The sequence below is a fragment of the Helianthus annuus genome, chromosome 16 (genome assembly GCF_002127325.2).
Source record: "Helianthus annuus cultivar XRQ/B chromosome 16, HanXRQr2.0-SUNRISE, whole genome shotgun sequence".
NCBI lineage: Eukaryota > Viridiplantae > Streptophyta > Magnoliopsida > Asterales > Asteraceae > Helianthus > Helianthus annuus.
The window spans coordinates 6716130-6733537 of record NC_035448.2 but is presented as its reverse complement, the minus strand read 5'-3'; the positions used below and the strand labels follow the sequence as shown (position 1 = coordinate 6733537).

Sequence of the window (17408 nt, the reverse complement as noted above, 5' to 3'; positions counted from 1 at the left end):
TGATTGATGTTCAGATTGATTTTCCTCGTTAACTGGTTCATTATTAGCGTTTTCCATTGGACAACTAATTTATAGATAAATAATTAGTATATAAGAAATAATCCTATGTTACTTAATTGCACATAATCACGTAAACGAACCCAAATTTGTAAATGTTCTAAGATTTTTATTAGATCATGCTTCTATATATAACTATTTTATTTTCTATTTTACACATGCCCATTTTACTATTACTATTACATAATCGCAATTCCCGATCCTTTTGTTAAATAATAATCTAGTAACGTTGTTTCCTTGGATCGTATTTCCAGGAGATTTGTTTTCCAATCTCTTGGATCCTATTCCCAATACTTATTAATTCTTGGTTGAACTGGCGGAGTCTAACTGTATTCTTGTTATTCTTAGGTGGATTTGGTAAAGGTTTCAGTTGGAACTGAGGAAAAAGTTTATAGGGATTGTTCTGTAACTGCATTTCATGAGTCAACCATTCGTCTATTTTGAAAGGTTGCGAGTGTACTGAAAGGTTTGGAATAGCTGGTTCTAAGTTCATTGATAGTTGTGTTTCATTAATAGTCTTGATAATACTATAGTCTGTTATTGTAAGATCTATTTCTTCTTGAGATGGTAACCCCTTAATTTGCCTAGACCTTTCTTCAATTTCCGGTTTCTTAGGCTCGAGAGGTAAAACATTAAATTCCATAGGTTCCTCCATATCTGGTATATACCTATTAAAATCTCTGGAAACTTCTACTCTTACTGGATAGAGATTTAAATTCTGAAGGGTATCAGACAAATCACTCATGCTGTTTTTGCATAATACACACAATTATTATGTCAGAATTTATAACAAATTTTGATAGAAATATGTGTTTAACTACCAGAACAATTAGAATTTTAAAGTACCCTAAGTTTTATTTATAAATTTATATATATACTGAATAAGTCTTCTAGACTTGTAAAGGCACTAAAATTTTAGTCTAATTTATTTATTAATTGCTAAACATATAAAATCTGTTCCATACTATATGCAATTAATCAGATAGTAAAGCACATAATCACAAAATAGCAATTTAATAAAATTAAGTATTTTCTAAATACTTAATAGGCTTAAATCAGTGGCTTGATCAGTGGCTCTGATACCACCTTTTTCTGTCACGACCCCCGACCCGGTTTGACCCGTTTCGGGAGCCGCGGGACAGAAAATCCCGTGGTATTTATTTTTATAGCGGAAATCTTAGCAGGATCGTTTTAAACTTAGAAAATTTGCCCGAGTATTATTTATTTACATTTCGGGATAATCCCGTAAATATCATAATTTCATTATTTTACAAACATGTTTATTTATTTTAGTTGAGCCACCACTTCAAGCTTGATAGTGCTCCATAGCACGTGTACTTAATTCAGTAGGTCACCTGAAACATGTTGTAAAAAGGTTTTGTCAGCGGGGAAATACTGAGTGAATCATTCAGTTTGATAAAATGATACATAGCTATAAATTACAGCATAAGAGCGATTACTATGGCAGTATCTTAATTAATATCTGGTCTTGCCACCCGTGTGACGATGGTCATACCACTATTGGGTCCAGTCACCCAATTAGTGACGTTTTGTCACTGTTAGGTCTTATTAGCCTAACCCATGTTAGGCTTATTGCCTAACCGTGAGAAATTAGTAATGTGCACAATACCCCACTAACCAGCGGTTAAGATAACCACGACTTAATCCCTGTAATTATAACACTTTGAAAATAATTTGGAGTATTGTAAAACAGTTGGCTCACAAACTGTGAGAAAAGAGTTTATAAAAGAGGAATGACTCACATTGCAGATTTAACGGGCAAGGTATAAGCCTACTGATTAGCCTTGATTATCCTAATTCAAATAATAATGCATACACGCAAACGGGTTAGTGATCAATACAGCAGTTACGATAACTTCCGAGATCAATTTCTCACAATGAATGACCAAGTGCAATACTTCAACTCATTTATCAAAATGACAAACGACAAAGTATAGTACTTCAACTCATTTATCGAATTATCGACAAACGACAAAGTACAATGCTTCAACTCATTTATCGGATTACCGACAAACGACAAAGCATAGCCCAATGTGGGCGGCACTTAGACATTCTTTGAATGTATTGATTCCGGAAACTGAACGGTAATAGCGATCGAGTAATTACCCTGTTCCGCGGCAGCGATTCGATATTAGTGTGTGTTTTTGTAGTAAATAGTGTATAACTTCGTCTACGAAGTGAATTTCTTCGTCGAATTAACACCAGAATGCAAGTGCCAGACCCCTCTATTTATACCCAAAATTTGACCCTGTCGCGTAGCGCGAGGGGTACCCTTATAGGCGTCGCGCTACGCGAGTGGTAACCTATGTTCATAGGGTAGCTACGTGTGTAACTAGGCTTGCTGTGTCGACAGTTCGTTCAATTTCGAATTTGACAGATAGTTATGAGGATAATCGTAACTAGGGTTTTGCCCCCCCTGAGTTTTTAGGGGCCCTGATCCTGATTCTGAAAATTCTGAAAATTTTAGGGTTTGTGTAGAATCACTTGGGTGTCTTAATTAGGATTTCCTTAATAGCTAATTACCATCCTAATTATGGATTTTAGTGATAGTTGTTACAGTGAGTTCTCGACTCGCAACCCGTGTCGAGACTAAGCATACGTAACAGCTTTTCCTGATTTCATGCAGATCGGTTACAATTATCCAAGTTTCCAAACTTATCATAGCAATCAATCAACAACTAACAGTTTCACAATATGCTAATTCTCGATCAAACAAGGCAACTTATTCTTAAATCCGTATAAACCCTAACATCATACATATGAACAAGCTTGAACAACAATTTACCACAACACATATAATCGGATTTAAGCTCTATAACCTAACCATATTATCCGAGTTCAACAATATCCCAGCCGATTAATTCGAGCATCATATGATTAACAACTCTAAATCAATCTATAATGCAATACATGTGAGCCGATTTCATGTAAAGTAACCACATATCATTCAACAAGATCAATCATGCTAATCAAAAGTCCTATATCATCATACATGACTATTATAAACACACATCAATCAACACGAAATCATAAAACAAGACACTAACCAAAAGATAGAGGGTGATCCGATTACAAGAAAGCTTCGGTGAGGAGGGATGCTTGGCTGCCTTCGGTTCGCGAAAGAGAGAGAGAGGAGAGCTAGGGTTTTGTGTGATTTTGTAACAATGTGAGATAGGTGCAAGCACCCCAAGTGTTAATCGGCTAAGGGTATGGGCCGAACCCCAGACTTGGGCTGCCCTATGATTCGAGTACAAACAATACGGCCCAATGGCCTTGTGCGATCGGTTCGTGTTGTGCGGTTCAGTTCTTGTAACATAATCACATAATCATAATATATTATACGTAGCACATAACCACCTAGCATTCATGTAATCATTCACATATCGTTCACACACGTTACAACAAAGTACAAAGATCGGTTTGGAAATACGAGTTGTCACAGACTACGTTGGGCCGCGCGTCAGTATCTAGCATGCAGATCACCCGTACCTTTGATGTTGGTCTGAGGTTTAAGGGTCGTGACGGGCTGATTTGGCAGCCGGAGGTGTTGCCGGAGGTCATCCCGGTTGTTATTGAGGTGAGGCCTGGAGTGTTAGCCCCTCCTCATGTTCAGGAGGCCGCTCGGCAGGCTCAGCTACAGGCTCTGGGCCTCGATCAGCCTCAGGGCGAGCCTCAGCCTCAGGCTCAGGCTCAGGCTCAGCCTGTATTCGAGGATCCGGCTCAGGAGGAGCATGTCGAGGAGATCCCGGTACCACCAGTTCAGCCAGCTCTTGAGCCGCCACAGTATCCGCAGCACGTTTACGCTGACCTGCCTCCGGCAGCGCGTGAGGTGGCTCGGGACTTCGTGTGACAACTGTGTTCTGTAAGCACCGTACAATGTAAAACAATGGTGATTATCAATAAAACAATGTGCTTTGGTGTTATTATATGTGTTTTTGTGCTATTATGTGTGTATTTGTGTTTGACAATTTTACAATTTGATTCGATTCCGATTTCAAGCTTTAGATCACCTTCTGGAAGGTTATACGCAAACTGGTGCTTAAACGCAATCAGTTTAACGCAACGTACACTCCGGAACTGTGACGTAAGCTAAACATACCCTAAATATCCTTTACATAACTTAGAAATAAGTTTTTAAGGATTCGGTATGGCAAAAACATGACTATTTGAATTAAAGAACTAATTACGACAAAACTGCGAAACGAACGTTGGTGACCGCCCGGATAATATTTAAATCCCAAAAATATTCTGTTATGATTAAAAATTTATTTTTAATCAGGTCCATGTTGAAAAATAAATCGAAATGCCTAAAAATGTTATTTTTCAAGTGTAAGCGCGTACCGTGTGTTTCTGCGCAACACAGTGCTTATACTGCAAAACGCAGACAACGCATCCAATCTTGACAACTGAAATTTATTTCAGTAATATTTTGGCAAGATTATTTTTATAGAAAAATAAAAATAATTTAGAACGTCATAAACCGGGATTTAAACGCTAGATAAAATACCCGGTACCCAGTTAAACACCTACTTCTATCCTATTTACCAACAAAATTACATTTAAACCCCCCCCCATATACAAACTTACGGATTCAATATATGGGGACCCCACCAAAAATATTTGCTAGATCCTCCATATCCTATCTTGATTTTCTTTTGGCTAAGTGTTAGTGCATGCTTCATTCCATATCTTGCAAATATCCTTATATATCTTCAAAGATCATAAGCAATCCTACAAGATCACACAAATCCCTCACTCTCTCTCTCCTCCCAACCGTACACCCCCTATTCTCTCTCTATCTTCATCTTTTTGCAACTTTGTTCTTATGAATCAAGTCCCTTTCCAAGCATATTTCAAGTGTTTGTGAAGAATCAAAGGTGATTCCAAGGTGCATTCAAGTGATTTCAAGCTTCTATCATTAAAATCTCATCCCATAACCTACTTGAATCTTGAAGGTATAACATTTTTTTTAGTCATACTTTCGATTCTTGGTTGTTCTTGATGATTTGAAGCTCTCTTGAATCTTGGAATTTTCACCAAACTTGAGAACTAAAATGAAATGGGTATTGATACTAATAAAAATGGTGGAGTGTATATATGTATGTGACCGTACATATATATATGTGTGTATGAGTCTTGAAGTTTGATTTTCTTGTTAAGTACTTGTTTATGTTGTTGCATGTTCTTGAATATAGTTAAAAATGCAAGTATTTGATGATTTGTGCAAGATATGATAAATGATCAATTAAATCAGCAAGTAAACATGAATAAATCACATGTTGGATGCATCTAAACTCATATGAAAAGATGATGATATGATAGTGTGCTTTAGACACTTGTACATGAAGGAATATGTGGATTTAAAGCTCAAGAAGTGATAAAAAAATGGTTGTATGACAAAAGTGATTTTGAACAGATTATAAACACTAAAAATAACATTATTTGGTGTAATAAAATGGCATGAAACTTTGACATAGGGTTGATAGCTTTGCATGTTGTACATATAGCTTAAAAAGTGGTAAAATATGCGAAATTTGCATGATTTATATGCTCTATTTAAGACCTGCACTATTGTGAGTATAACCATTGTTTTATTCAGTAATATAACATGGGTTGTGTCAAAATTTCAAGTCGTTTCGATTTGGGATGGTTCGGGTAACGTTTGATGCAAAACTATGCGGTAAAACGGTTAAAAAATCGCCTTTTCGGAGGATTTTTATTAAACTGTTTTTTATCAGTAACCAAACTGATATTTTTGATATAAAAACAAGTATTTTAACGTATACTAAGTTTACTTGGTGTTCGGTTAGTCATACGTGGCTTCCGACGCTCAAAAATGTTACCGAAACGCTAAAATAAGTGTTTTTCGACATAACTATAATGGGTTGTTCATGAGTAAATTTAATGTGTCACAATGTGCTATGTGTTTTACAATATGTGTATGATGATGTGTTAGTGTTGACAAGATTATGCGTGTTACGCTTGAGTATATGTATATATACAAATACACCAAAATAATCAAAAATAATAACTTTTCGAGAAAACTCAAAGTTATGTGAAAATTCTAAGTATCGGAGAAACTTCGGTATTTATGTGAATTTTGATTATTAAAAATCATCCTTACTTTATTTAGGACGCATAAACAATTTGAGGGATTGTGTTAACATTTAAAAACGCACCCAAGGTGAGTACATAGTTCCCCTATTTTACTATTTTCAATTGTTTTGGGGTGATTCATATGTACCAAACGAATTTCAAAGTTTAAACGATGATTTCAAAAAAACGATTAAGGGGGTTTATGCAAAACTAATAACGATTTCGATAAGGTGTACACGACTTGTTGGTTGTAATTACATAACGAATAACATTCATTAGCATTGATCAAGCCGACCAGTATTAGGTTATGGTACCATAGGATCTGACAAATCCCGTTATTGCACTGCACCCATGGTTATGTGTGGGGGTTGTGGGTAACGACTGAATCTGATGATTGTTAACTTACCCTTTGGTGGTTTGTTAATACGAAACGAGTTAAACAATAAACGAGTCACACAGGTTTGAATGTTGTTAACGAGACGACCAAAAGTAGTTTCACTATTAAAGCGAATACGATTTTGAGACGAGTTAAACGATTTGAAACGAGATACACGAGGTGAAACGAGTAAACGATTTGGGAACGACTTGGAAACGATGTTAAACGATTTCGATAAGCGATTGGTTTTTGGTTAAGTGTTTGGATAACGAGACGGGTGTAATGTGGTGAAAACATGGTAGATACGCCGATGGTACTTCTTATATATAAGTGTTTTCATCATATTACATATCGTGGCGTTATTTAGTTCACTTGGGTAAACGATTTTGAAACGATATCACACAACGATGTTTTTCTAAGAGATATAAACTATACGAGCTTTTTAACGAGTTATTGCAAGATGTTTTACAAGTTGGTGTTCTAAAGCAAAGGTTTTGGGTTAAGAATCATGGCTACGAGGTTTTATAAACTATAACCCGCTTGATTCGAGTTGGTTAATTAAGTTGCAATATTATACTCTTTTCAAAACAAAGTTTTTAATAAAGTATTGCAACACTTAAACTAGCCATGAATTCGACACTCCTATAAAACCTATGTACTCGCCAGCATTTCTTTGCTGACTAAGTTTTTACATATGTTTCAGGTGTTGATGCTTGAATGACTGCTAGGATGCATGCGTCACATAGGATCTGGACGAGGCCTTAGTGACATAATAACTATGATAGACAATATAAAACTTGTTTATTCTATGTTAAGACAATGCAATGCTTAATATTATCAATAAAACGAAACACTTTTTGTATCCATGGTTGTGAAACGATTGCTTCTGTTACAACACACCCCGATGTTTCCGCCACGGTTTGTTGTCCTACGTGGTCGGGGTGTGACACTTCGACTGACGCCTCAGACGCCAGGGCGCACGCATTGACTGGATCGTCGAGACGCTCGTTGCTCTACGAGAGCTCGCTGGGTTGCCTCCACTTCCCCTCCCACCGTCCCCACCGCACAAGGATTAGTACCTTAGTTTGTTTGTTTAGTGTTTTGTTATTTATTATGTACTCAGTTGTACCTTTTTGTTTTGTATGTACAAACTGATATATATATATATATATGTATATATATATATATGTATATATATATGTATTGCAGTTAATCTTCTATTTACATCACGTTGGTTTTGGATTGTTTACCTTTAATTCTTATGGCTTTCTGCTTTCTGTACATTTTATTTAACGTGTTCGTTTAATTTAACAAAATAAACTACGTTAAGAGTTTATAAAGACGCACTTATATTATATATGTTCTATAAAAATAATGACGTAAAAAAACGTAATTATACTAATATTTTATAATAATAATAATAATAATAATAAAACTCAAATACATTTTTTTCCTCCAAAAAAACACTACCAAACTAACCCACATCCCACCTATTTTCAAAAAAAAAAAAAAAAAAAACAACAACAACCCAAAGCGCCGCGCTATGGCCACAGCGGGGCGCTTAGGCTTGGTCAAACAGACAAGGACTGACTTCTGTCAGCCCTTGTCTATTGACCAAGCCCTAAGCGCCCCACTTTGGCCATAGCGCGACGCTTTGGGTGTGCAAAAAGACAAATGGCGTGTGCAAAAAGACCAGGCCTTTTGTAATTAGATCATAAGTAGGGTTACGTAGAGGGTGTTTGGGTTGAGTTTTAAAGGAGATTTTTAAATTATTGAGTTTTGAAATAGTAAATAATTAGTTTTAAGTGTTTGGGTAAAAAAATTAAAAAATTGATTATTTGCGTTTAGAAAGTTACAAAACGCAGTTTTCCAAAAGCAGCACCCCCTACTGCAACAAAACGCAGTTTTCCAAAAATTGATTATTTGCGTTTAGAAAAGGATTTTCACTTGTTTATTTTTTTAAATATATATTTGTCAAGCACTCAAATAGTTGATTATCTGATTATTGTAATATCAAGCAACACAATCAAATCCAAACACTATCTTTCAACATCACGTTTTGTCACAGTTAATTATCTGATTCTGATTATTCAAAACGCATAATCTATTTTCAAAACTCAACCCCAAACACCCCCTTATGCAACTTGAGTTTTGTAAGTAGATCATGAGTTGGGTTAATTATGTGAATGAGAAAAAAATGAGATATATCGTCCACGTCAGCATGGTTAAAATTACTTATTTGAATTAACCGACACCTCCACCATTTTAAAGTTTTTAAACTTTTCATTGTAGAAATAATAAAAAAAAAAACTTTTTAACTCGAGTAGTTAGTTGTCTCGTTTCCTATATAATAACCCATGCAAAAACTTAGAATTTTCTTGGCCTTCTATGCTCCATTTACACTTCACTTTTTGAACAATATTCTTGAAGTTCACTCTTCGAGTTGTATCAGATCAAAAACGGTTTGTCTTTTCTCAATCAAGATTTGATTCAAGAACAAACCATGCCAATCACTTGATCAAGATCATGAAGCTTCTCCCGAAATTAGACAACTTAGCCTTATCTTTATTTTATTTTTCTTTATTTTTTCACTCTTTAGTCACATACTTCAACTTCTAAAGTTTATCCTTGTATATGATGAATTTATTAGTAGCGCCTAAACATATGCCAAGTGATGTAGCGTGTGAAATGATAATAAAGAATTGATAACGTTGATTATGTCAATACCCGTGATAATCTTGCTACATCACCAAGGAGTTTCAAGAATTTGTAATAAGATTATGAAAACTATCAACCTTCAAGCCATGAGTTGTAAAATTCAAACGGGATTGACCCAATAATCATTATATTTTTGTCTAAAAAGGATCGGTCGGTGATCAGACACCGACCTATCAAGAGTAATAACCTCCACGGATGGGATAATGTCTATCAGTTCTTCTAAAATTAAAATACAATCAAGTTACTCAGTTTTGACCCATATTATATACATCATATATGTGGTATATCGTTTAATGCACATATGTAATACATACTGCAAGTCTTTCTTTTAATTTTCTTACGAAAAGGATTTTTCTCATGATCCTTACCCTTAGTATGTGTGTGTAGAAAGATAGCCGAGTTGCAAACTGCAAACAATATGAACTCTAAGATCTGATATTGTTCACTTATTCAGATTAAATAGCCAAAACAAATATACAAATATAGAGTAAGGTTATTGTACAAATGGGCTTAATATACTAAACGTGTTTTGACCCCCCCCCCCCCCAAATCTTGTCAAACACGTATTATAGTCGCAAAATTTAAAAAAAAAAGTTTTCATATTTTCAAACTAGTAGTGTAATTATAATCACACAAGAGTACTCACACATAACTACTTTACTAGAGTAAATACATGATCTTTTTATATATACTTTGCAACTGAACATCATGCGTAAGAAGATGGGGAAAAAACTTCCTTCATCTCTGATGTTAAGACACATTTGTATTTGATCTTTACATTACAAATATATTAGGTTTTGTATTTGATCTTTACACTACAAATAAATTAGGCTAATAATTTCCCACTTTTGATTACATCCGATTCCTAGGATTATATCTTTACATCTTAGACTCAAAACCTGTATAACTCTACCGCTTTAAACTATAATTGAGACCATACTTTAATATTCTGATATACAGAACTTTAAGCATTCTATATTGTTGAAATTCAAATAATCAAACAACAACCAGACTCAATATGACCAGAGTACTCGACAGGTACGTAGACTTTTGTCCATACACGCTTATTTAAGTCCATCTTATAAGCATTACTAGGCTCTCCGTATTTTGGTGTACCAATCAACAAAAGATGTCCAAAGAATGATACTAGGTACGCAATGTTTGCCACCTCAGCAGGTAGTCTTGCAATAGACCGCCACGTGTCATCTTCTAGCATGACCACGTCATTAGCACGACATGTGTATAGCTTTTTATCGGTACCTTCGATACAAAGTTGGGGAGTGTTCGTGGTCTCTGATAATACGCTATTGCTTTCTGACCACTTTCTAGCCAACGTGTCAAATACCTCGATGCTTTGGTGGAACTGACCATGCATGTTTGTTGGATACCCATTGATGACGTGGAACTTGCCATCGTGGAACAATCCTTCGCACTCATCACGCTCTTTTTCCATGTCAGGTAATTGGGTCCAATTGTCTTTCGCCACGTCATACACCCATACGGATTTAAGTGCATTTTTTTCTAGATCATGCCCACCGGCAACAAACACCGTCCGATCACCATCGCCAGCACAACCGAAAAACGACCTGGGCCCACCAGGCAGGTCAGCACCACGACGCCACTTGGACGATAGAAAATCAAAAATAAAAACCGAACTACGACAGTCCCTAGTCCGTGGGTCGTACCCGCCCATAACAACAAGATCCGACCCGACAGCAACCATTCCACAAAACAACGGCAACCCGTTTTCAAACTCCGGTAAACACGGCATCTCCGACCAGCTACCCGTCTCCGGCTCGAAAACAACCAACCGGTACACCGGAACATCCAAACACTTCCTATTTCCGGCCGGGTTCATCTTCGCCTGAGAGAGAACCACGAGAGATTGAGCTTTTCCGGTGGAATTCCGGAGGCGGAGAAGGTCAGGCAAGTGAACCTCAGCTTTCCAAGCCTTGCATACGGATCGGATAATATGAAACTGATTGAAAGGAACTCGAATAAAGCATTGAAGTGCAATATCATGAGGAAGATCTTGAAATCGATCCATGAATGATGAAACAAGTGATTTGTAGAAATTGTTAATTGAATGAATTGAACTTGTGATTGGACTACTTATTTATAGATGATATTAACGTTCAAGATGCTGCAACTGGATGATTCTATCGACTGTATCCACTTGGCCAATAATTTGATACAATATTTTGATGGCGGCGGTAGCATTTATTAAATTACACCTTCAGTTGACTTTTTTTTGTCATCCACATGTATCGACGTTAATTTGTGCCCCCAACTGCTGTTCAGTTACGCTTTTAGTTGACTTTTTTTTTGTGATCCACTGGATGATGACTTTATAAGATTGTGTATAAGATTAGTTGACAACTTGACTTAGGTAGTAGTGGAGTGGTTGGGGAAAAACTTTATGTTTTTTGTGATCCAGGTTCGACTCTCACTCTCTCCATTATTTTCTGCAACATCCAGGTGAAGGGCAAATACGGGTGGCGCCGGTTCGTCTTGGATGGGAGGCGAGGTTTTACCGATTATTCGTTTGGGTGGGTGGAGTTCGGGTTTCCACGCATCTGGGAGAGCCAAAGGCTGGCGGCGGTCGAGTAGTCGACCTTGGCCACAACGACTGGTGTCATGATGGTTGACACGTCGTTCTTTACTGTTAAAAAAAAAGTTAGGGGCTGTTTGGTAGCCTCTGAATGGTTATTAAGAGGCTACCTCTTAATGGAATCATTTAAGAATTTTATCAATGAGAAGGTAGAAGAATGTGACATGTGATGATTTACCATTCAGATGTTACCTCTTAGCCATTCAGACTTGAGGTTACCTCTTATTCATTAAAAGGTTTTAAACCATTAAGAGGTAGATCTGAATGATTATTAAGAGGCTACCAAACAGCCCCTTAGACAACTTTACGTCTTTTCCATCACTACTAACCCAAGGCAAATACTACAAGATAGTCTATCGTGTATGGTTTTGCATTTGTGAAATATCATCAAACGCCCATAATATGTAATAGAAAAGTCAATATATATATATACACGAGTGTATGTCACGTATCATGCGCTTCTACTGTATATTTTTTTTCAAATGTTTTAATTATTATATGCAATTACGACATACATAACATGTAAACATAATTTCATTAAAGTGATTACGTATGAAATCCTTTGTTTGAATTATGGTATTCTAATTAAAATATGCATATCTTTAAACAAAATAACGATCAGATGCAATATTAAAAATATTTAATATCGCTCGCCCTTATATGATATATACTTTAGTCTTGTTTTATTCATTGTGGTTATATCAAATTATCGATACAACATCAAGACTCCAATATGACCAGAGTACCCGACCGGTAAGTACGTTGCATATAACATGGTAAGTAGTCCATGAGGGTTAGACGGTGATAAGACTACAAGAACACTAAATTAGGCATGCCTTTCACTTTTCACAATCATGAGAATGTGTATAGGATGTACCGCGTATCCATCTTCAACCGGTTTATTTTACCAGCAAACCGGTTGTGTAACTAGACAACTAGTAGAATAAACAAATTTCTAATTCACAACCACTACTACATGACCTTGATGTATTGCAAAATACATATGTTTCCATTGTATAGTTTCTATAGTTTTTAAGTTATTTTGTGTCGTTTTAATTAGGATTTTGTAAGATACTTAGGCGTTTGTGTTTTGTAGGGGTCCATAAAAAGAAAGTTAGTAAAAATGGGCGAAAACAAAGAAAATCAAGCTTTCGGACGCGTTACGGTTAACTGGGAGATCGAACGGGAAAAAAATGTTGAAAAAGTCCCCTGTCGCGTCACGCGACAGGGTGGAGACAAGTCCCTCGTGAGACCCGACAAGGTTTGGAAGAGTCCCTCGCGTGACGCGAGGGGGCAAAACCGCAAAAGTCACTGCACGTTTAATTTATTGTCGCGTCACGCGACAAGGAGACCCATGCCCGTCGCGCGACGCGACACGGCCCATATTTCGGGAAAAGATGTTTGTTCTCCAAGTTTTGATATTTAAAACCTAAACACGACTTTTATTCATGATTATCATCACATTTGACAAATCAGAAGTTGCCGAGAACGATTTCAAGGATACAAGAAGGCCAAGGTTGAAGATTCAAGTATCGGGATCGAGATTTTTTTGCCATTCGGGTTTCACGCTTCCTTTCTTTCTTTGCTCTTGAAAGTTGAACTTGTTATGGATTACGTTTATGTTTTTAAGATGATACTCGGCTAAAACATTAGTAACTGCCTTGGTTGTTGATTGTTGAGTGGTTTGTTAGACGTAGTGACCCATAGGAGTGATATTCGTGAACAGGGGCGGACCTACCCAGGATGGTGGGTGGGCGGCCGCACCCATTGAAAAAAAAAGGTTTTTAGTGCTAATTTTCGTCGAAAATCCCGATCGCACCCCTTAGATTTTTTCAACCGTACCCCTTAAAAAATTTCAACCGCCATCCTTAGAAAAAAAATATTATGAATTTATAAAAAAAAATAAACACTAGTTATTATGAATATATAACTAGGGTAAGGTTATTGTAAAAAAGACCAAAAGTGTGAGAAAGGTAAGAAAGAATCTTAGACATTAGATCTAAATTAATTGAAAAGGGTAAACAAGTAATTTTATTATTAATTCAATTAATTAAAAACTTCCCATAACCGCCACCTTAATTATAGGAAGTATATAACACCATTCAGCAAGTATATAACACCATTCAGCAAGTATATAACACAATTCAACATTCAGCAAGTATATAACACCATTCGGCAAGTATATAACACTATTCAGCAACTATATAACACCATTCAGTAATAAGTATATAAACCATTCAGCAAGTATATAACACCATTCAGCAAGTATATAACACCATTCAGCATTCAACAAGTATATAACACCATTCAGTAAGTATATAACACCATTCAGCAAGTATATAACATCATTCATTGACTAAACATCTGATCGAAACATATTTTTTCTCTATATAAGTATAACAATATGGTACTCATATTAAAGATAAAAAAAACGCTCGTTATTATGGTGTAATTTTTTTTTTAAAAAGTTACGTATAAAAAGTTATTGACGTTTAAAAAAGACGGGGGGAAGTTACATGTGCATTACCTAATTTCTAGTAGGTTTAAAAGACTATATTGCCCCTAAATATTTCAAATTAGTCCAAATTAATGAAAATATTTTACAATTTGGTCCCTATTGATCTCAACCATTAGATCAAAAGATCTAATGGCTGAGATTCTTTTTTACCCTTCTCACACTTTAGGCCTTTTTTACAGGATCCTTTACCTATATAACTATATAAGTATATAACACAATTTGTATAATTATTCCTTAACCACTTATTCACTTTAGTTAACCCAATCTACAGTCTAATTTTATTAACCCAACTACCCAAGCCCAAACCCAAACCCAACCCAACCCAAAGATTAATCCTTTTTTATTGATTGTTTTTTTTTGTTGTTTTATGTGGTGATCATGTGTAATTGGGCGTGAGGCCGCGCCAAATCCAACCATGGCGCCCCCATAGCGCCGCCAACACAACTATGGCAGGCGCTATGGGGTGGGCAAATCCTTCTCCGTAATGATCTTCGCGCCGTCATCTTCTCCAGGATGTTCCCCCCATTCACACGTATATATATATATATACATACATATGTATGTATAATTGAAGGGGTTATATAACCCCCTTACTACTACACCCTCTTGTAATATAAAGCACCATAACGCCTCTCTTTTACGCATTTCGTCACTTGTCGCATAACGCCCACAAAGGGGCTTTATGACTACACATGGCCTAAGGGTTTGATCTTTTTATGTTTTTTTTATGTTTTTTTTAGTTGTTCTACACTTGTATTTAATGATTTTGTTGTTTTATTTTAAGCTTTGTTTGTTTTAATGATTACTAATCAACACTTAAAGCTAGTGCCTGAATGTTTGAAAATTAAAATTAAAATTATGGACTATAGTATTAGTTGAACATGATTGTTTATTTTGTTTAAGTGTTTAGTGTTATTTTATGAACTTACGGAGCAAATTTATATGTGATAAGAACCATGCGTAGAGAAGTTATGGTGCGATTTCTCAAGAGGAAAAGGGTTGGACTACTTTTTTTTGTCGGATTCTTCTAGTTAAAGACCAAGTTATGTCTTAGATAAGTTTTTTTGTTGTTTTATTTAATAATTAGGAGAAATAGAAGTAGGTAGCATTTGAACTTTGATGGTTTTTTGTTGTTAATTTACTTACTTATGAAGGTTTTTATGTTGTTTACTGTTTTACTTGAAACTTTGTTTGTTAATGTGATAGGAAGTTAGAAAATAGGGTTTGATTGTTTGAAAATTGAAATTGACCCAACCCGACCCGATCTGATCTGGCCCGCAAAACTTTGTTTGTTTATGTTTACTGGTTTTACATGACCCGACCCGATCCGACCCGGTATAAATCGAATTTTTTTTATATAACTAGGGGCCTAAAATCTTTAAATTTTTTTTCCGCACCCCCAGGAAAAAAATTATGGGTCCGCCACTGTTCGTGAATTGAGTAGGTCTAGGTATTCAACCAATCTTAATAGTCGTGAGGTGAGAGATTTTCAGTTTGTCTTGGTTGTTAGGTTTCTAGGTGTAAAGCCTTTGTGAGAAGATTTCCCTGGTTTGACTACCATTACTTGTCTATCAAGTCTGATTAGGATTTCAATACTTACCCCGTGCACTTTTAGTGTATTGAGATATTCGCGTTGTGAGATAGATTGTCTAGCGGGTACATCATTATTAGAGTTGGAAAGCCCGTGAAGGAATCCACATAACTAGTGTACTTAACAACTTTTAGGATCGTTCAGGCGACACCTTGAGAAGGGTCGAGGATCCCTAGATAATCCTTTAAGTTTAGTTTATTTAGACCCTGGTTCCACAATAGTTTCAATTCCGGGAGAAAGCTTGTCATTCATGTGTAGGATTCTAACCTAGGTAGTGCTTTTACCATCATCTGATCTCGTCTACAATCATAGTTCGTGTCTTAATCAACTTTAGTTAATCTTTTAATTAATTGCATTAGGATTGTTAGAAAACCCCCCTCAAACATAAAAACAATTAAAATCAAGTCAGCGTATATAATAAGTACATGTATTTATAATACTTGACAAACATAATGTAAGAACCTCCCGTCCAAAAAAATATAATTAGTATTTATAAGTTTGTAACTATCCAATTAACATCAGATGACCAAAACTTTTAAACCATCTCATTAAGAAAACCTAATATGTCAAGTTGTATAATAACAATACATTAATTTAACCAAGTTAAACAAGCCGAAACCAAGAAACAATAAGTCCAAAATAGTCCGAAAAAGGACTATGTGATGGCCGCAGCTGGGTTGGATGGTGTCTGATAAGTAGGAGGATGTATAAGAGACTATGATTGTTGAAAAGCATCACTTCTTGAATGGAAATCAACAACATATGGGTAGACGTGTTCCAAGGAGGCAACGAAACATGAATCAAGGGACTGATAGCAGGGAGACTACGCTTGTTGGTGGTTGGAAGGGTACTACCATGTTTAATCCTAAATCCGGACTTCTGTGGCATAGATCTTTCACGTTTGAACTGAAAATTTGAATGTTATAAGAACTGCAATACATGAAAACAACCACCATGGGATTATGTGGTTTATAAACAAATATAAAATTTCGGTACGGGCTTAAACGGCAGCAAAATTGATTTTTTTTACAGACTACTAAAAATTTAAATTATTATTCAACAGTTCACCCCATTCACTTACAGATGGAATGATTTAGGTCATGTTAAAAGGGTCAAAATTTTGTTTGATTAAAGTATACCAAAACCCAAATAGAAAACTGCAACAAATTCTTTCCATCTTAATGTCCGACACTTACCTTTAGTAAAGCTTTGATGTATCTCCAAGTCTCAAACAATGAGCGTCTATAAACTAACACAAAAGCCCTTGCAGGTCAAGTGAATCTAATAAATTACCCATTTATTCATACATTAGAGATTTTAGATTAAAGAAAACCCGACTATACTACTTACATTTATATAAAAAAACTCCAATACCAAATGAAACCTGTCTATACTACTTAAAATTCTTTAACCATATATA

General features: G+C 35.8%; 1 protein-coding gene across 1 annotated transcript; it reads right to left on the bottom strand.

Annotated features, from left to right (window-relative positions):
* Nucleotides 1-10256: 10256 nt before the first annotated feature.
* On the bottom strand, nucleotides 10257-11315 carry LOC110918908 (F-box/kelch-repeat protein At1g15670-like). Its single transcript, XM_022163186.1, has one exon. The coding sequence runs from the start codon at nucleotides 11313-11315 to the stop codon at nucleotides 10257-10259; it is 1059 nt and encodes a 352-aa protein (XP_022018878.1).
* Between the last annotated feature and the right edge of the window lie 6093 nt (nucleotides 11316-17408).

Coding starts and splice junctions, on each gene's coding strand:
- LOC110918908 (XM_022163186.1), bottom strand. CDS start 11,315: ATGGATCGATTTCAAGATCTTCCTCATGATATTGCACTTCAATGCTTT.